The following is a 20,129-nucleotide window of genomic DNA, read 5'->3' as shown; positions in this document are numbered from 1 at the left end:
ATGTGGCTGAGCAGGACGAGACAGCGCAATCACTTGTGTCTCAAGCTGGCCGCCCTGCTGGCCACCCTTTGTATGCTCTCACTAATCAGTGGGATTGTCAAGGTGGGCTGGAATCCCACTCCAGGTATCCTCGGACGCTACACTTGGCTTGACTACGGTGACGATGACGACAGCCCGGAGAATGCGTGCAACTGCTCTGCCATCTTGCGGGGTGAGCGGCAGGCATTGGAGCAGGCCAAGTTGTTGACCATAACCAAAGACTTCCGCAAGCGCCTCAGTGTCCCTGACCAATTTTACGTGAACGCCACTAAAGACTGCAGGTGAGGCTTTGTATACTGTATTTTGTACCGCCCGACCCCCATTCAAGGATATTGGAACAGCGAGGCCACATTGGGGTTTTTTTTGTTTGTTTGTTTGTTTGTTTTTTGACGGACTTACAGCTGGACGGGTTTCATGTTAGTAACAAACCTGAACAAGTATGTGAATCCTTTGGAGTGACCAGAATTTTTGCAGAAATTGGTAAAAAAAAAAATATTTTCACAGCGGTGGGCCAAGAACTGTTCTAATATTTTGAGAGTCTCTCTCCTACCACAGGAAGTTCAAGTCAAGCAGGAAGTATCTCACATTCCCCCTGAGCTGGGAGGAGAAGGACTTTCCGCTAGCTTACTCCATGGTTGTGCATCACAAGGTATGGTGACAGCAAACTTGTACATCTTCATGTCTAGTTTGCCGTGTTTGGGAATTTGGCAGACAGTGCTGTGCCTCGCCGGGTATTCCAGTGGACCAAGGGCATCTTTTCATTACACGCCCCCGGCGCAGCTGATAATTTAGTGAGAAAAAAGTAGACTAGAATTGAGGCTAGCTTGGAGCAGGTCTAAGTTGTGGTGCAGGTGGTGTCATGCAATTTTCGCAGATATAATCGAGGCGCAGGTTGGCAAACTCTGTGGACATATGTGGTGAATGTCATCTTATTTCATTCATAAATATAGATTGACAAATTGAAGACAACTTTATTAGGCAAATAAAGGCATCACTGTAGAAGTCCATCTGCCCCGTTGCTTTTGTAGGTTCAGAACTTCGAGCGTCTCCTCCGGGCCATCTATGCTCCTCAGAACATCTACTGCATCCATGTGGACCTGAAGGCGTTGCCGTCAGTGCTGGCTGCAGTCTCGGCCGTGGCCTCCTGCTTCCCCAATGTGTTCCTTGCCAGCCGGCGAGAGAGCGTGGTCTACGCCGGCTGGTCCCGGGTCCAGGCCGACCTTAACTGCATGTCCGAGCTGCTGGGCACAGGCGTAGCGTGGAGGTACTTCATCAACCTCTGTGGCCAGGACTTCCCCCTTAAGACCAACCTGGAGATGGTGCAGGCGCTTCGGGCGCTCAACGGCGTCAACAGCCTGGAGTCGGAGAAGATGCCCAAGGAAAAGATGTGGAGGGTCCAGAGGGTTTACCAGGAAGTGGATGGACGCATCAAGGTAAGACTGTAGATGTAGAAATATCATTGTACCTTGACCAGTAATATTTTATGTGTCAATTTGACAATTCCTAAATTTAAACTGTTTATTCGAAAAAATTATTATTATTATTATTGTATTTATTGTATTAAATTATTCGGACAAGCCGAAAGGAGAAGAAGAAGATTGTATTTATTGTATTAAATTATTGTTATTTATCCATCCATCCATTTTCCGAACCGCTTGATCCTCACTAGGGTCGCGGGGGGTGCTGGAGCCTATCCCAGCCATCTCCGGGCAGTAGGCGGGGGACACCCTGAATCAGTTGCCAGCCAATCGCAGGGCACACAGAGACGAACAACCATCCACGCCCACACTCACACCTAGGGACAAGTTAGAGCGTCCAATCAGCCTGACATGCATGGGTTTTTTTTTGGAATGTGGGAGGAAACCGGAGCACCCGGAGAAAACCCACGCAGGCCCGGGGAGAACATGCAAACTCCACACAGGGAGGCCGGAGCTGGAATCGAACCCGGTACCTCTGCACTGTGAAGCCGACGTGCTAACCACTGGACTACCGGGCCGCCCTGTTATTTATTTATATTACAATTTTTAAAATATTTTTTTAAGTCCGACAATTGGTTATTCATTTATCTAATAGGTTAAATCATTTATATATATATATATAGGTGCTATATATATATGGTAGGTGCTTATTAGGGTGAATGCAACATTTTTATTTTATAAAACTGATCAATTAATTGTAAGTCAAAGCAATTTCAAAAGAGGAAGCCTTGTTGTTTTTATTATTAGAACAAAAGATTTGATGCATTAATTGAGCCACTTTTGGGATTCCGGGAACACTGAATGACATCTACTGATCTATATAATCCAGGTCTATATAGTCCACTACAAAGTAATGAGCAGGGTGGTCAAGGGAATTTGTTGACAACGAGAATGTGCTCTCAATTGTAAGGTGAAACCAGGGTAAACACAACATTCATTCCTTTAAGGGGCGTGGGTGGTTGTTGGGTCATCATAAAACATGGAACAATTTGACTTTCCCTTTGTGTCAGGGGGTGGGAAAGGTAAAGGAGCCGCCGCCCTTCCAACTGCCCATCCTGTCAGGGAACGCCTACATTGTGGTGACTCGGGGCTTCGTCCGTAGCGTTCTAGAGGACCGGCGTGTCCTGGCCCTCATAGAGTGGGCCAAGGACACATTTAGCCCCGACGAGTTCCTGTGGGCGACTGTTCAGCGCATGTCCGGCGTGCCCGGCTCCATGTGGGCCAGCACCAAGTACGATGTGAGCGACGTCTACGCCCTGGCTCGGCTGGTCAAGTGGCAATATCACGAGGGCGAGCGAGCCTCCATACACGCCGTGTACCCGCCGTGCAACGGCATCCATGTGAGGGCCATATGCGTGTACGGGGCCGGCGACCTGCAGTGGATGCTGAGGCAGCAGCACCTCTTTGCCAACAAGTTTGACACGAACACGGACCCTGTCGCCATGTACTGTCTGGAAAAATACCTGCGACAAAGAGCGCTCGCCCAGATGTCTGGTTGATTGCAAATCATGTTGAATTTACAGTGATCTACAAGAAGACCAATCGTCACGGCCAGCACAAATCATGTTGATGGTGCACTGGCCTGCAAATTAACTCATATCAGTCTGTGTTTTTGTTTTTTAATTTCATTTATATTTTTATTGCTACGTATACCGAATAAAACATAGAGACACATTAGACAAGGGATGAGCAGTCTTTTCTTTATTTTACAGTACGAAGATGACGGCAGAATCCCAAATAAAAGTGTGGAATGCACACGCGAGACTTCGTAAACAATTCTTCGGTCACACATGCGTACACGCGCACACGAGCGGGAAGGTCATGCACAAGTACGTCACCGCAGACACATTCAAGTGCTAGTTTGCTACCCCAAAGACTTTCACAGTGATAGAACGTATTAGTAGAGTAAGCCGCATTTGAGATTGTTGACTGTGGTCAGGTTCGAATCAGGGGCGGGACAAAACTGTCGTTGACAACACAGGAATCAATATTCACATTTCCGTCACAGTTTTTTTTGTTTTGTTTGTTTATGTACGCATTTTCCGTTCTTTACGTTACATACATGTACTGTACGTTTTATTCCAAAAACGAATTATTGCATCAGAATTGTACCGTGATACTAATTTTACCGTGTTAATATTGCTTGTTTACGATGTTCCCTTATTTAGTTTTGCCGATATTGTCATTTATAGCAGATAGTTTGCCTCTAATTGATCTTAAAGCTATCCGATTGTTTTTCTTTTACATCCAATTACCGGTACCCAGATATCAAAATCGATCGTAGATGATATTCTTCCCATACATCACGTTGTATCGTGGTATCGTTGGTGGTATTTTGCGATGACACGCTATCACAGGGAAGGCGTCTCCCCAGTCAAAGTCAATCCAGTCATACCACCCCTGATTTAAAGTGATGCTTGGTCAATGGCTCGTATTAGTCTATCGATAAGTACAGTACAGAGATTTATTGTGTGCGTGTGTCTGTGTGGATTTTTTTTTTGGAAACTCCGACATTGTTCAAATGCATGAGACGTTATTTATGGTCAGAAATGCTACTAATACAGTAGAGTGAAAGAAAAGGCATATTAGTCAAGTGGTAAATACACAGTAATAAATGGATTCCAATGTAAACCTCATTAAGTGCAGACTTGCAAGCACCTTCCCTTCCATGTACAAATTAACGTGGTTCTGTCTTGAAGCCTCGCCGAAAGCTCCTCACCATTGGCGGGAAGATGGGCAGCCACAAGTGGAGCTCTCATTTTGTCAAATGGCCAAACTTCTCTTTCTGTCAGACCTGGCAGACAGGAAAAGATAATGATTAATGGAGATCAGGATAACAACAGTATCGTGGTACATCGGCGCGTGCGCACATCGGCCCGAGGTGGTGCTTTGGGCAGTATGCCATGCATCTTTTTGGAATGTGGGAGAAAACCCAAGAGAACATGCAAACTCCACACAGGAAGCTACAGAGCCGGAATCGGACCCTGCACCTCTGCACTGTAAAGCGGACGTGCTAACCAGTAGCCCACCGTACTTTTAAACAAGCAAGAATCGTGCAAATGCTGTATCATGATACCACCGTCTATTATGTTGTTGCTTGTGTAGACTTACTTTCCTGAGGCGTCCTTTAAATCTGAGTCCAGCCTGGTGTGTGGCATTGCAATAGAGGGCACAAAAGAGAGGTTAATGAGGTGGGGGGTTTGTTTCAGGGAGACCTCATTATTGTTTGTAGATTAGTAGTCCGTGTCCACTGTCCCACATGAGTAGGGTGCAGGAAAGTGGAGTATATATGATTTTTTTGTTGTTGTTGTTTTTAACTAAAACATAAAAGTTGCATTACATTTAGGATGGGACAAAAGCAGGAAGCACAGCTGTAGCAAAAAAAAAAAAAAAAAAAAAACTCTTGACAAGCAAGGAGGGTTCAGTTAAGAGGAGGCAAAATTGAGAAAATTGGTTAATTATTCCAAAGAACAACAGAAAGGAATCCTCAGGCATAGAAAAGTTCCAGTAGAGTGCGTGGCGCAACGGCTTCCAGGCAATGACACGGTCGAGGGAAATGAAGCCACAATCTGTCATGATTGGACCCTAATGTTGACTTGAAATTACTGTCACTGCTTGGAGAGTGACTCCATCACAGATCTGCAAAATGGCATTTCTCCATCAACTGTAGGTGAAATAAATTCCCTTGTACAAAGACTTTTGTTGTCTTGATTTCCCTGGACTGTAGTGTCAGTGTATATGTGCCTTTAAGAGGCGGGACCTGGTAGGGCAACTTTGCATATGGGTGTTGTCCTGGCAATTATAAATGAATTGAAGGTGTATTGGTGACTGTGGCTCTCCTTTCCCATAAGTGAGGGCATTACAGTAAGTACACTGTAAAACCTACAGAAAAGCAATCGTTTAAAAAAAAAAGGATAATTCCGGTACAGCGGGGAACACCGTCATTGTTAATAGTTTCATAATTCAATCAATGAATGGACCACAACCTATGCTGGAAAATCACCTTCATATCATTTCAAACTCATCTTACATTATTACCCCGTACGTGCACATGCATTCACGGCTTTCTGTAACTTTCACGAACAACCCTGGCAAAGAAAACGCAACTAGAGGAATTTGTGAACAGTTGGCAGGCGCGTCTTAACATACAAACCGACAAGTGAGCAGAGAAGGCAGAGGATTTAAAGCCATAAATGTAACAAGTGGACCTTAGAAACGTTAATGAACGGGTGTGTGGCTGCATCTGATGAAGGTTAGTACAGTGACCGGCGGCTCGGTGCTTTTTACCTCATGCATGCAAATGTGTTTGCCGCCCTCTGTTGGTCATACCTTGTAAAGGGGACATGGAAAATCAAGCTCAACAGACAAAGTGAGATTTTTACCAAAGGCCTTTTTTGTCGCTTGCCCGCAAGGATGATCTTCCAATTTTCAAAACAAAATGCATGCAGATTGTATTGTGTTGAGTGTCGGGGGGTACTTAGGGTGTACCTAATGTTGTGGCCAGTTGGTGTATACTAACCAGTGCTAGTGGGCCTTCAGGGGAGCCATGGTTATCAGTACATGTATGTGGATGTAGGATTTTTTTTTTGGGGGGGGGGCCTTCAGATTCGATAGTGCCAGCTGATATATAAAGTATTCCCAGTCAGACTGGCTGTCAAAGTGCAGGCCCTCAGTGATGTCAGCATGTTCTCATCCTCTGTCTGGTAGGTCAGAGCAAAACCTTTTGTGTGTTCTTGTCAGATAAATATTGATTCTGGACCGCTTTAGATGATATACATGGCACAGTTGTTTGCTGTTATATTACGTTTTGTTTTGGGGGGGTTTTGTACAGTATTGATGGTTTCTACAATTGTGAGGTGGTCATGGTGGCATTAAGAGGTGGATTAAGTCGGGGAAGTAAATCCCCACAAAAACTCACTTAATGATGCTGGGCGGAATGTGGACGTACTCCATGGGGATGATGTGTCCCAGCTCCTGCAGGCTGCCCACATACTTGATTTTACTGCTGAATTTGGTGCTGAACACAACACACAAAACACAATGTTTTGATAAGCACAGAGAACTGTAGATTGGCTAATGGCTATCAACCAGAGGTGGCAAAAATGTTCATGCCCCGTACTTAAGTCAACTAAACTAAAGCAAGCACAGAACCCTTTGCACTTGATCACTTCCCATGACTAATAGAGTAAAAAAGAGATGCAATGAACCTTATGAAGGGTCTGGTGATGCCTAACAGTGTTCTGATGAACCAGGAAGGATGGACAATGATGAACATCTTCAGGTTCTTCTTCAGCCTGCAAGAAGTAAACATCATCATTGAGACCAGACAAAGAGCCTAAAGCAGAATACAGTAGGTAGCACCTGGATCTTAATTGAACAGCTTCAAACGGTGACGGCAACCCGAGTCCCATTGCTGGGATGATTGTGGACCAGCCAGAACACAAATTAAGAGGATGTTAGAAAACAGGATGTTAGGAAACAGGATGAAGGAAGAGTTGAATGAAGGAAGGAAGGAAGGAAGGAAGGATGAAAAATGCAAGAAAGAGGGTAAGAAGTAACAAGGGAAGGAACCACAATGGACTCAAAAAACCCTAATTTGAAACCTTAACCCTTGTTTAATAACATAAGCCGGGATTGAAACCGCGATTCAGAAACCCTGACTACAAACCTTAACCCAGGCTAGAATCCCTAACTTGTTGATGTTCCACTAGGAAAAAAAACCCCCAACAGGTTAAAGCCACAATATGCGGGGGAAAAAAATTGTCACCTCCGATCAATCATTTGGTAGCACTTCTTCATCCATGTGAAGCCAGGCATCCTGCGGCGAGGTGTGGCGCCGTTCAAGTAAACAATCATGTAGTCCTCTGCCACCATGAGCTCCAAGGTGCTTATGACGTACCTACACAGTACACATACAGTATAATAATACCACGTCAGGAGTCCGGTTGGGCGTTTCGGCAGCAGATCCTTGCGAGTGTTTTTTCATTTATTGCATGGTTGCTTTTCAATTCTCCCAGTGTTCAAATACAAGGCTGAAAATTGCATCTGCCCCAGTGGCTCCCCTTGCCCACATGTGAGGGCATTACTTTAGTAATACTCAAAAGCAAAAAAAAAAAAAAAAAGGTCAAGGTATGTGCTGGGTTGGATTTTGTGAGCATTGGGTTAATTTTACCCAAGGTTGGGTTAAATATTTTGGATTTGGGTGGGCTGAAGAACTGAAGCTGCTTGCTATTTTAGATCGGTGAAATATTCTTCGAAAAATATTGGAACATGGTATTTATCATTAACAAAAAGGAACAAAATAACTAAAAAATACAAATAAAAAATGCAAATGTTCATTTCAGCCCATATTGGATCCAGTGCTGGTTTCACAAATTCACCCAATTTGGCTAACTTTTAACCAAGCAGTTTTCAGAGCGCAGTATTAGTGAGTGAAGTTTTCCTTACAAGAAGAGGTTTTCCATGACATAGTTGTAACTATCGCAGTCGCTGTCAGGCAGGAAGCAGGCTGCAAACACGATGATGGCATTCTGCTCGGCATAATAACCTGACGAAGAAAATCACGAGCGTTACACATGGGAGGTGTCAAGAGGTTGCGAATATGTGCGCGTCAACACCTCCGTGCGAGATGACCCTCTTGTAGGCCTCGATGCACTTCATGTCGATGCGATGCTCCTGCTCGCCGATCACCACACTCCTCCACAGTCGACTTTCCTCGTGGCCCTCGCGGCCCCCTTCCGGCGGGACGGTGGGGTCACGCTCATCTTCCGACGTGTCCAGCTCCTCGATGTCCACGTCCAAGTCGTCTCCGGTGTCTACAGCCGCTTCCTCCTCGTCTGTGTCGAGGGCATCCTCAGAGGGCAGGGAGTCCTCGCTGCGCTCCAGTGACACGTTCATGGGTGGCGCCGACAACTTACGCCTCTGACTGGAGCTCGATGCGTCTGCAGAGGAAGGAGGGTCTGCCCCAAAAGAAATTGGGAGCTTAGAGAGACTATTAATTGGTATATTGCTGCTGACTACTGTAATTTCTCGAGAATAACACACCCTCTAAATATTATGCGCACCCTGGAAACAGTCCCTAAAAAGCTGATTTTTCTTGTGCTCATGAATATTACGCTCCTCCAATTTGCATCTTGTTAGCGAATCTGTAGGGCGGGGCAAAAATTGTGTAATTTGGTCACAAAAATAGGTCCACAAAGAATATCTGCCAAACATACAGTATATTTTCAGTTTATATCCAACTGTGAACTTTTTTCAAACTCCCAATGAACGTTTCAAAGTTTATTAGTGCCCTCTACTGGTGGAGAGTTGATCCTGCAGTCAAGCTTTGGGGACGTTTAATGAGCAGCGTCTTACCCAGCAACCCACTCTCATTGAGCCCTAACCCGGCCACAATGTTAGTTTAACGAACATCACAAGTTACAAAGTGTTTCGATGCTCAAGATCTGAAGAATTATCCACAGAGTTTTTGTAGTTTTTTTTCAAAGAAATTTGAATTGGATTGGATGAAAATATCCTGCAAATGTCACACCACAGAACATTTGGTTGTGTCACTTGATTTTTTTTTCAAGTTAAGTCAAATCTTTCAGACACGGCATTAATCATCTTAACGGAAAAAAATAGCTTACCCAAAAAAAAGGTACAGTAAAATGTTTGATCAAATATTTTTTTGTTGGAACAACATTTCTCGTTAGCATTTTTGGGGTCATAAATGACTTATTTTCTTGCAGGTGCGAACCTCTGTAGCGTGTTTGGGAATTTGACAGACTGTACTGTCCCATGCTGGACCCCCGGCCGAACTGATTAAGTGGATGAAAGTAGACCAAACTTTAGATGATCTGAAAGCAGGTCTAAGTGGTGGTGTCTATTTGCGAGAGGTGCTTATTTGTCTCTTAAAGGGACAGTAACAGCTTCACACAACTTTAGCTGTGTATAACCATACCTTCCCTGTTCTCTGCATCCTCAGCTTCCTCACTGGAAGTCCCCCTCATCATCATCATAGTTGTCGTAGTCGTTGTCCCTGCTGCTGGGTGGTCCTCGTGGTGTTCTCGTCTGCTCAGAGGCACAGAAACACAATCCATGACATATACAACCACCACTATCGCCAGGACCAGCATACACAAAAAGACACCGCAAAAGCCAAGAAACAAAAACATAATCGCTCAACTGGCTGAGACATTTTTTGCACAAATAAAGTAAGTCTTCATGGCAGGCTGCACGTGTGGGATGAGGGGAACAATACGGAACAGTGTTGCCCCTCCCCCCACCCCACTGCATCCCCTTTCAACATTGACCCTCTCCCCACATGTGATTACCATAATTCCTGTTAACAATAGAAGAAAATATGGACACGGACTCTCATCTTATTTACGCACCTACCTTAGCATGAAGCAGCTTCTTTGCCACCGCGTCACATGACCACATCACAATGACAGAACGACCAACACACATTCACACACACACACACACAAAGAAAGACAGGGGAGGGCTATGTACCCAAAAGAGGAGGGGGCAATTCATCAGAATTACAAAGTGGGAGCCAAGTGATGCAACTGTTAATGAGGACCCATTATTAAAACTGAGCTACACGCACACACACAGACACACACACACACACACATTTGTGGAATGAACTAAAAATAACAATATGTAGTATTGCGTGTTCCAATAAAATTGTACTAAGAAGTATTCCTATTATTTAATTCCCACAATATAATACTACTAAGAATAAGACTAATAAACAGACGGATAATTTTATTATTATTATACCTCCAAAACGCATGTATATCTGTGTGAAATATCATTAATATCTAATCTTTGACAATGACTATTATAACAGTATTATTGTCATGAAAAAGGCTGTGAAGTTTGTAAAAATGACAAATATTTGTAAAGCTTATATTGTACCTCGTACCTCCAAAATCATCACTTTCCAGCAGACATCAAACAGGGGTTGTTTGTTCAACTGGCTGAGACATTTTTAGCAGCAACGTTGCATTGTCAAAGTGGGCAAGCCATTTTCAATATTTTAGGTTGGTCAATAATGTGTAGAATAAATAAATAAATAAATAACAGACACATTAGGACTGACCAGGAGTATAGATTTGTGAATAAAATTATCAAATTGTGACATAGGAGGTTCCTGCCCGACGGTAGTGATATTTTTTAAATATTATTATCAAAATTATGATCACTGCTATTCAATAAGTAACTTGATACATCAATGCAGCTCCATTTTTTAATGCCCCCAAACGTTTGAGTTGTGCGCTGTTCTTCGACACACAGAACAATAATGCCCAGGAGGCAGATGTACTGCTTCTGTTGTGCAAGCCATGGTCTAACATAGCCCCTTGTCAGGTGTCGTAGTATCAGAGTTGTTACAAATCAGAGTACAGGTGCAGATGTGTAATGTTGGCACCGTAGTTGGTCATGCTGCAGCCCTCACAATAACAATTCGCTGGATGCAATAACAATGACATGCAGGGTGATTGTGTATTTGTAAAAATGATTTGATGATATTGTTGATTATAGTGATAAGGTACATTGAAATCATACAGCAAAGCTAACCTGGACATAAGGAAGTGGGCGTATCCCTCAGGCATGTACTGGACATGATCGTCCCGCAAGGGCTGATTGTATTCGGCGCAACAAGGTTCAACGTAGCTGTCGTCTCGCTCAGCTACAAAGTCGCCAAGCGGGTCTTGAAACTCAGCGTAGATGTCTGATGCATTCCTTGTAGGCTCACAACCTTCCCGGATTTCTGTCCTTTGGTCACCATGGTGGTAAATGTATCCAGTCTCAGGTGGACCGTGAACTGTTATGCGCTGGTTTGTAGCGCTCTGATTCGCTGGATGGGGTAAAAGTTGTGAAGTCATATTTTTGCATCTGGAAAATAAGAGATGGAAATGTCAAACTTTGTGGTCAGGCTTCACCCCCCTCCCTGCACCCCACCAAGAATAGACCCCCCCCCCAAAAAAAACATCACCCTTTTTTGCAATTTAGTGTCATCCTTCTGTCAAGTAACATGGTTCCAATTTGCTAGCAATGAGATAAACCTCTACAACTGGAAATGTCCCTAAAATGGCTGCTTCAAACCAACATGGCAGGCTTCAAGTGTCTTTTTGACTTTTTTGACGGTTTACACAGGATCGAAATGCTAACACATTGCTGCATTTCATAGTGTAGCCAATGTTTTGGGCTAGTGTCTAAAAAATTAAAAACTTGCAACAGACACACTTTAAATTCCCAACAAGTCACTAGAGTAAAAACTGTGCACACGCCTGGTCAGGGTGCGAGTGGAGTTGTTTGCATCTGCTGCAGTGGGACTCAAGTTGCAGCGAGGCAGGAAATGCATATTAATTTAGGCGTAAACACATTTATAAACAAACACTGAGAGACCCGGATCACAGCATGCTCCTAAAGAGTGATATCCTAAAATCGAAACAGCTCTCACAAAACTCTCAAAAACGCTAAATGAGACTTGAACATTTTGGATCAATAGAATGCTGGGTACAGATCATGCTCAAAGATACTCAATTCATCATTACCGAATACCATATTCCACATTTCCAAATTTCAAAATGGAGACACGCAGTTTAGAAAATGGACAGATAGATTTGAAAGGAAATACTTCCGTAGGTTGCTTTTCATTGTTTAGCTATTTGCTATTAGCCTCCAAGGGTGGACAGTTGTTGTAAAGCTGAAATAACGGTGAAACATTCTCCTCGAAGCTATTTTTGGGCCCACAATTCAAACAACAAAAAATCCACGGTGACCACTGTGGTAGTGCAGCTGCTTTGTGGTTAAAGTTCTGTTTGAATCTGAGCTCTGAACTATCTATGAGTACTCCGACTTCCTCCCTCATCTCAAAAACTATTTTCACGGAAAGGTAAACATTGCACACTTGATAAATTGCCTAGATTGGCCTTTAACACAAAGGTCTGCTGCGAAAGGCTCCAGCTCACTCACGATCCTTACCTCGCATTCAGAGAACAGCTGTGGTGAGATGTCCACCAGTCTCCATCATGCTGTCCAACCAGGCGATCATCAGTCCTTCCACTTTGTCCGTCATGATAATCAAGTAAATCATGTTGGGATGGGTCGCTATTCGGTGGAAGTGGACAACTTTTAACCAGCTCCTCTGTGAAACTCAACAGATCGTGAGTACTTTGCAATGTTGCGGGTTCTTCCTCCAGCCCTTCCTCATCATTTTCCTCCTCCATCAAATCTCCGGAAAATGGTAATCCAAGGGCCTTGTCACTAGGGACACCTGATTCGCTCGCAGGGGTACTAACCAAGGAACTGGTGTGAGAGGTGGCGGAACTATTGCACGATGATTGCTGTGTGTCCTGTCTCGGTAACGAATCACCCCAAACCTGGAAGTTGGCATGGGGTGAAGTTGAGTTGATGGGCGAGTGCCCACTGTCTGAACCCGAGTCTTCCATGGAGATTTGGGAGTGGACATAAACCTCCTCCCTGGTTTTGAGGAAGTGATCTGATGGGTGTCTCAATGAGGGTGACAGACTTCTGCCAAAGACGCTGGATTTATCTTCGTAGTAGCCTTCTTCCAGTTGTGGCTCACTTCCAGATGGTGGCCTTGACTCTGACTGGAAAGTTATGATGAGACTGTGGTCCTCACTGGTTGATTGATCATTTTGGGTCTGTTCGCTTTGCTCGGTTGTCTTCTGATTCTGAGCTTTCAGAACTAAAATGGCATCGGAAAGCATGTTAAATGTTTCCATGGGCTTCCTGGATCCTTTGGAAAGCCCTTCAGTGTGTTTGGGATCATGCTCAGCTGCCTTTACTGTTCCTGGAACAATAATGTAATCCATTTCAAGGCATGATGACGAATCCCCGTCTGAGTTGGATCTTAGTTCATCTCGACTGCCTGGGCTCAATTTGAGTATTTCTCCGTCAAAACCAAGGTTGGGGCTGAGCAACATTGTCTCTCTTATGGAGCCTTCTTGGCTTTGACAATCAGCAAGGGTAACCCTTTGTGGCAAACTGGGGGACGCTGGTCCAGAACTTTCTGGTTTACTGGACGCAAGACTAGACGAACTACCTGGGCTTCGAGATAAAGAATCCTTAGTGTTCATTTGATCTTCACAAGCTTCAACCAAATTTGATTGATAATCCTCTGAAAGTGTCTGAGATTTGTCAACCAGAATAAATGGTGAACGAAGCTCGACAGAGTCTGATTTTTCATTTGAACTCAAGTCACTCTGTCCTTGAAAAAGGAAAACTTTATCTGAACTGCTTGCATCAGATTCCATCTTGTCTTCTACAGGTTTGCTCACAGCTATGTATGGGCTGGACTGCTCTTCCATTTGTATCATATCTCCAACAGGACCACAGTCGATCTCAGAGGAGGACGAAGTGCTCCAAATGCAACCTCCTACATTGTCATAGTCAGAAGTGGAAATGACCATGTGAGGAACAGGAAGATTCCCCGCTGGTTCAGGGTTCCCTCTGTCTGATATTCTGCCTTCTTCCCCGTCTATGACTATTTTGACATTCTGCTTTTGACTGATCCATCTGATACCTTTCTCCTGTTCTCCTTTCTCTGCTTCTCTTCCTTGCTGTTTGGTTGCAGTAGTATCCCTTCCATCCGCTAAGCCAGGGTGGCTATCCTCCTTTCCATTTCCGGGTCCTTCTGGGCTTGCGGATGAAGAACTGTCTTCTTGGATGGTCGTGTTCCACATTTCCATGCCTCCATAAGAGAATCCCTGAGGACTTTCCACAGAAGCGCCGCTTCCCATGTTGGGAGCTACCCCAGCAAAGGTCCCAGAGTCTTGAGACAAATTGTCAGGTGTCGTGAGTGGAGAAAAACTGTCATCTCGGATCGTTGTATTCCACATGTCAAGTGATTCCGGGTAGGAAGTGGTCGTTCCGCTATCTGATTTCAGAAAACCCTTCTGTGCCGAGTAGGTCCAGAAATCCAGCGTCTGGATCACTCTACCTGCTTTACTTCCCTGTGCGTCATCATTGTCCTCTTTCGATGTGTCGGGCGTTAAAGTGCTGAGTACGATTTTCTTCTGTGAAGGACGTCTCGTTTCTTTGACTCCAAAGACGCCAGCTTTGTCTTCTACTCCCTCCTCTGGAGGTGTCAACTGCAGATCAGCCGCAGTAACCGGGTTCCACTGATCAGCAAGTACGGAATCTGGGTGCCAGTTTTCACACGATTCTGTCTGTTCAGTGATCAAACTAAGTTGTGGTTCCAGGCTCCAGTCCTTCTGCGACCTCCCTTCCCTACTCGGTTTTCCACCATCAAACTCTTTGCGCCTTAGTTCCTCCAGATTCGGAGGGCTCTCTGAACCTCTGGTTCTATTCCAGGCGTCATTAGGGGAAGGTGTGTCGAAGCCAACCTCCTCCCAGGTTTCAGACAAGGACGACGAGATGCTGTCCTTATGCTGCAGGCCGCTGATCCTCTCCGCTACATCTTCGGGGAAGAACCTAGCACCGCAACAGCTGGAAGGGTGAGTGTCCATCAAGCTGTTGACTGGTGTTGGAGGAACCACAGTCTCAGTCATCTCCATGATTTGACAGTCTGGATCAGTAGAACACTGCCTACTTTCCAGACCGCCCACAGAACTGGGATCAGACAAATCCACCATGTTTAGCTCCTCATATTCTGACAGGCTGGAACTTCCCACCATTTGCCTGCCATTCTCTGCTTTTCCCGTGGAATTTTGGAAGGCGTGAGGTGGATGTAGCGGCTCAAAATGAAACTGATCTAATTGGTCATTCCTCTTTTTGTTTGAACGCCGACGTCGCCTTCTCTCAGGCGGTGCAGGAGGTGAGAGAGATGACAGCCCCAGAGGAGATGGATTCCTCAACAGGAGGCCCCCGGTACCTGCTGCTGACCCAATAATCTCACCGACCGGGCTGTCATCACTGAGAAATACTGAGCTCTCCTTGGAGGAGCGGCAGCTCCGGATGGTGTTCATACCGCTGTCGGGGCTCACCAGCTCCACACTTGCTCGGACTCCTCCAGGATCATCCTCACCCTCTGGCACCACCCTGCGAGAACACAAAAGAAGAACGTTGGGTGTCCTACAAATGTTCACTCTTTGGATAATTGCCCCCTTTACTCACCTATCCATTGCTACCGCATCTCCACCTCCTCCCTCAGCTCTCTCTGTGTCCGAGCCTTCCATGTCATTGATGCCAGACGAGCCTTGGGAAAACTCCACGCTGCCCGCCACCCCCTCGGTGGAGGACGTCATGCTGCTGGGGCGACAGGCTAGCATGGAGCTCCTCCGATCTACAAACTCCTTGAGGAGGCCTCGGACTTCCTCCTCCAGCAGCAGCAATGACGCACCCGAAGGAGAGGAGGCATTTAGTTGGACATGGTAGACCTGCAGATCGCCCCTGGTTTCCAGTTCTTCACAAAGAGTCCAGCTGGTGGTCTCCCCGAGTTCACAGCAGATCTGCAAGGAGAGCCATCCCCATTTGAAATACATCGACAGTAGTTTCACGGAGGTCTTGCAGATGTTTTACCTGGTTGAAGAGCTCTGCATTGTTGGAACAGACTGCCACCTGCAGGCGAGGAGGACCGACTGCATCTTGAAGGGCCAGGAGAAGTGTCAAGCCATCATAGCCGTGCCGATTGCAGAAGGATTTCAAGGCGTCTTCGTAACCATGCCAGTGCTAGGAAAGAGTTAAGAAGTACCAATATCTGTAGCCAAAAACATGTGACAGACGCTCATTGTGAAAACGTTTGGGAAATCATGATACTCACTATGAGGTGCAATATCTGTTGAAATTACAAGTGAATGCTGAGGAGCTGATTTTATAAAATCTTGTAAAATTAAATTCTGCTTTCATGTCTTTTTCAGTTTTTCACAAAAACAAAATTTTATCTTGATCTTCCCCCAGAAAATTCTTTATCAAGGAAGAAGGAGGTAAATATAAACATACAGTACAAGTTTATTGGGAAAATGCGGGATTTGTGGACAAAGAATGAATTTTTGTAACTTGAATAAGAGTCTCATTGTCCTAAATTTTGTAAATATTTGGGAATTTGAAAGGTGTGAATAGTATGAATGAGAAAATGGCTTGAAAGTATATGTTTGGGGTTTTTTCAAACAACTCACTCACTTAAATTGTTTTTTGTGTGTGTGTGGAAAATGTGGGATTGTGGCATAGATAGAGATTTTTCAAATGTGGAATATACATGCAGCAATGTACTGAATTATGTGCGAATTTGGAAGTTTGACTGATCTAAATCCGTAGAGAAAGGGAAGAAGGATTAGAGGGACAGAAAAGTGGGCGCAAAAATATAAATAATTTTAATACAGAATAAAATATGAAACACTGAGTAAGGATGAAAAAAAAATCATCATGTGTGATTGTCATAGTGTAAAAATGATTCATAAGCTTTCCGCTGTGGTTACTGCCGACAAACTCCCACGACTGCACATATGATTTCCATCGCAAAAGGAGGCCTTCATCAAGGATAGACAAAGCTGTCAACGTGATTAATACGCCGGCAATTATTGTTTTCTCTTAAAACAGCCCGCCGCGCACAGATTATGCTAATTCTCTTGCAGTGACAAATGGCTGCAGAAAGTCGCGTTCACTGGCTGTGTTTGTCGAGCAAAAGTTGCCTCAAACATATTTGCTCAACTTGTTTGGATCTCTTACACAACTATTGGTTTTGCACTTTCTAATATGAAACAAAAGAGAGAAATAGTAACTCTTCAGGCACAGCGGTGTCTTGACCTCCGAGTTTTTGCATTGTGTTGTGAGGTTTCAACAGAGATCGTCCGATGTCCCACAGCAAGTGGAAAAATATAAACGGAGCAATTAAGGTACTGTAATGCCCTCGCACGCGGGCAAGGAGAGCCACAGTAGAAGCAACACTATCCATGTGCATGTGTGCGCGTGTGCGTGTGTATGCGAGATTGATGAGGGCTGCAGGCTCTGTCTCTACCAGTGCTGTGTCAATATTAACCTGCCAGGATGAGGTAGCACATCACTCGTTCCTCCTTCCTCCCTCCATCTTTCTCCATAATACCATCCAATGTGATCACACACGTTGTACACACACACACACACACACACACACACACACAGACAACACACATGGACACGCGCACACACTGACAGGGGCCATTTCTCAGCACAGATATCCTGATGAGTGCAATGAGGCTTCCCAGAGGCACTTATTCAAGTTGTACACGGCTCACAAGCCGCAGGTTGCCCACTGCTGCTTTAAAGTTACAATACACACACAAAAACACACACGCGCCATCGAGAGGATGGAGCGTGCAAAGACAAGATGCGATGACACGCAGGGAGACAGTCTGTCCGCCATTTGGCTCGTAACAGCGTAAATTAGCCACCCATCCAGTTCCACAGATTGCACTTCCTTATAAATTGGCGATACGTTAGCACTAATCTGCCTCTCAAACCGCACAGTGATTGGAAGTTACGAAGAAGGGGGTTATGTGAAGGCATTGGTCACCTGGTACAATGTTTGATTTATAGCGAGTCAGTAGAATTTGGGAATTGCAAACTCCAGACAGGAAGGCCGTGGCCTGGAATTGAATCTTGCATCTCTGCACTGTGAGTCCAATGTGCTAATCAGTCGATCACCGTGCCACAATTTAATTTCCATGTTACTTTTATTTTCAGTTACTCACCCAACTAATTTTATGGACTTCCAAATTAAAAAATAGTGTGAATATCATAAAACAGTGACTTTTTTTTGTTCACTAATTTGTTTTTACATTTGTTTGCATTAGAAAAATAGTGTGGATTTTTATGAATACAAAATGGTGTTATTTTGTAAGCATCAAAAAGAAAAAAAATCCAAACAATGTGATGTGTTGTCATATTAAACTTTATTGATTTGTTTAATGATTTAACGTTTTCTCTTTTTGATATTAAATGTCTTGTTTAAACTTTTCAACGCCGTGGCATGCTTATCCACACACACAGACCCACGCACACACGCACGTAACTCTACAGGCTTCAAGAGTTTTTCCACGCCGGCGTCACACACAGCCTCAGGTGCACAGCTACGCACATCGGGCCCCGATCATAAGTCACGTAAGCTGGCGCGCAAACTCAGTCGAAAGAGGCGTTTCCTGCTGTCGCCGACAAAGAATTAATCAAGCGTTTAGCCATTTCGCTTCTTTGCATACCCTTTGCATACTCAACACAAGCGCTGAGAGACGACCGACGCTTTTCCGCCACCCTGATGAATCCATCAAAGCGGATGTGATTTATACACGTGTCTGCCTTCACAGCGGAGGCCACCCGGCTCAAACGGGCGCACACACGAGCATCATCAACACTAGAGGGAAGCAGGGAGGGGTGTAAAAGTTTGCATAAAACAAGCGCATATGTCCATTTTTCGGTCTCTTGATGATGATGCTTCACTCGCTCGACGCGGGGATTTGTTGAGGGGGGGGGTCGGCGCGCAACTGAGCTGAGCTGAGTCCACAAATGTTTTGTTTTGTTTCTTCGCTCGCAAAACCCCCCAATGATGCTACGAGGAGAGAATGAAAATGAAGGGACACTACGAGGAAGAACTAGAAAAGTTAAGACGATTAAAGGTCTAAGGGAAGTCGAGTCCACATTTTTTCCAGTAATATGTTCTATACGCCTCCATGGGTCTTAACCTGGCATTCTCCCGAATACTGTATTGCATTTTTGCGCTGTGAATGAAGCTGAAAAATCAATCCGTTTTTCTCATGGGGCTCACATTAAATACCACATTAAACTCCACAATATCAGAGTTTTGACAAAATTCAGTCCTCGAAGTGAGTCTCACTTACAGTAGCAACAAAAAATGTGTTGGGCACATCAATCATGAGGAGACCCACAAAAAAGAACCAATGCCCGTTAAGCCACCATAAGTCTGTCATTTTAGGATCATTTTCAGTCGTTCTTTAAAAAAAAAAAAAAAACTAATCGAGAACAGTTTGTCCGATTGTTACAAATCCATCCATCCATGCATCTATTTTCCACTCCTGCAATCCTCACAAGGGTTGCAGGGGGGGTGTTGGAGCCTATCACAGCCGTCTTCGGGCAGTAGGCGGGGGACACCCTGAACCGGTTGCCAGCCAATCGCAGGGCACACACAGACGAACAACCATCCGCGCTCACACTCACACCTTGGGACAATTTAGTGTTCAATCAGCCTGCCATGCATGTTTTTGGAATGTGGGAGAAAACCGGAGTACCCGGAGAAAACACACGCAGGCACGGGGAGAACATGCAAACTCCACACAGGAAGGCCGGATCTAGGATCGATCCCACGACCTCCGCACCGTGAGGTCGACGCGGTAACCACTGGACCACCGGGCCGCCCGATTATCAAATTATAAAACATTACAGCTTTCCTAACTGTTGTTGGGCGGAGCATAGAGGCAAAATTTGATGACTTGCCATCAATGCACTTTCAAAACTTATGAAGACGTCCTCTTGTTTCAGTTCAACATCCCCTCAAAATAAGTGAGGAGGGTGGGGATGAGAAGGAAGAAGGGGGGGTGGGGGGCACTCCTCTTCAATCTTAGTCCCCAGGAGGCCTGCGCTGCACCTGCTGTCTCCCGGCGCCTCCCATCAGAAAGGCATTTAGCGGGCGCTGTGGCTGCGGGCCCC

General features: G+C 44.9%; 2 protein-coding genes across 2 annotated transcripts in view; one reads left to right on the top strand and one right to left on the bottom strand.

The window, feature by feature from the left end:
- On the top strand, nucleotides 1-3,016 carry LOC147205284 (beta-1,3-galactosyl-O-glycosyl-glycoprotein beta-1,6-N-acetylglucosaminyltransferase-like). Its single transcript, XM_086111682.1, has 4 exons — nucleotides 1-320; nucleotides 595-688; nucleotides 1,068-1,472; nucleotides 2,528-3,016. Exons 1-4 carry the CDS (start codon nucleotides 1-3, stop codon nucleotides 3,014-3,016), a joined length of 1,308 nt encoding a protein of 435 aa, XP_085967808.1.
- Nucleotides 3,017-3,196: 180 nt separating this feature from the next.
- LOC147205283 (uncharacterized) overlaps nucleotides 3,197-20,129 on the bottom strand; it is a 28,398-nt gene continuing 11,465 nt past the window's right edge. The window contains exons 7-19 of the mRNA XM_086110852.1: nucleotides 16,017-16,166; nucleotides 15,612-15,946; nucleotides 12,495-15,536; nucleotides 11,085-11,402; nucleotides 9,460-9,569; nucleotides 8,135-8,476; nucleotides 7,965-8,064; nucleotides 7,285-7,416; nucleotides 6,725-6,811; nucleotides 6,436-6,534; nucleotides 5,805-5,846; nucleotides 4,629-4,661; nucleotides 3,197-4,311 (exon numbers count right to left, since the gene is read on the bottom strand). Coding sequence (XP_085966978.1) covers nucleotides 4,281-4,311; nucleotides 4,629-4,661; nucleotides 5,805-5,846; nucleotides 6,436-6,534; nucleotides 6,725-6,811; nucleotides 7,285-7,416; nucleotides 7,965-8,064; nucleotides 8,135-8,476; nucleotides 9,460-9,569; nucleotides 11,085-11,402; nucleotides 12,495-15,536; nucleotides 15,612-15,946; nucleotides 16,017-16,166 — 4,821 coding nt within the window. The 3' untranslated portion in view covers nucleotides 3,197-4,280. The remainder of the gene's footprint in view (nucleotides 4,312-4,628; nucleotides 4,662-5,804; nucleotides 5,847-6,435; nucleotides 6,535-6,724; nucleotides 6,812-7,284; nucleotides 7,417-7,964; nucleotides 8,065-8,134; nucleotides 8,477-9,459; nucleotides 9,570-11,084; nucleotides 11,403-12,494; nucleotides 15,537-15,611; nucleotides 15,947-16,016; nucleotides 16,167-20,129) is intronic.

Source organism: Hippocampus guttulatus, chromosome 5 (genome assembly GCF_054856545.1).
Source record: "Hippocampus guttulatus isolate MCC_2025c chromosome 5, RoL_Hgut_1.0, whole genome shotgun sequence".
In the NCBI taxonomy this organism is placed as follows: domain Eukaryota; kingdom Metazoa; phylum Chordata; class Actinopteri; order Syngnathiformes; family Syngnathidae; genus Hippocampus; species Hippocampus guttulatus.
The sequence above is the reverse complement of the archived record's forward strand: the minus strand, read 5'-3'. Positions and strand labels throughout refer to the sequence as shown.

Excerpts from the sequence above, each read along its gene's own strand:
- LOC147205284 (XM_086111682.1), top strand. The coding sequence starts at position 1 with ATGTGGCTGAGCAGGACGAGACAGCGCAATCACTTGTGTCTCAAGCTG. Across the intron at positions 321-594 it reads AACGCCACTAAAGACTGCAG|GAAGTTCAAGTCAAGCAGGA; the intron begins GTGAGGCTTTGT and ends CTCCTACCACAG. Across the intron at positions 689-1,067 it reads CCATGGTTGTGCATCACAAG|GTTCAGAACTTCGAGCGTCT; the intron begins GTATGGTGACAG and ends TTGCTTTTGTAG.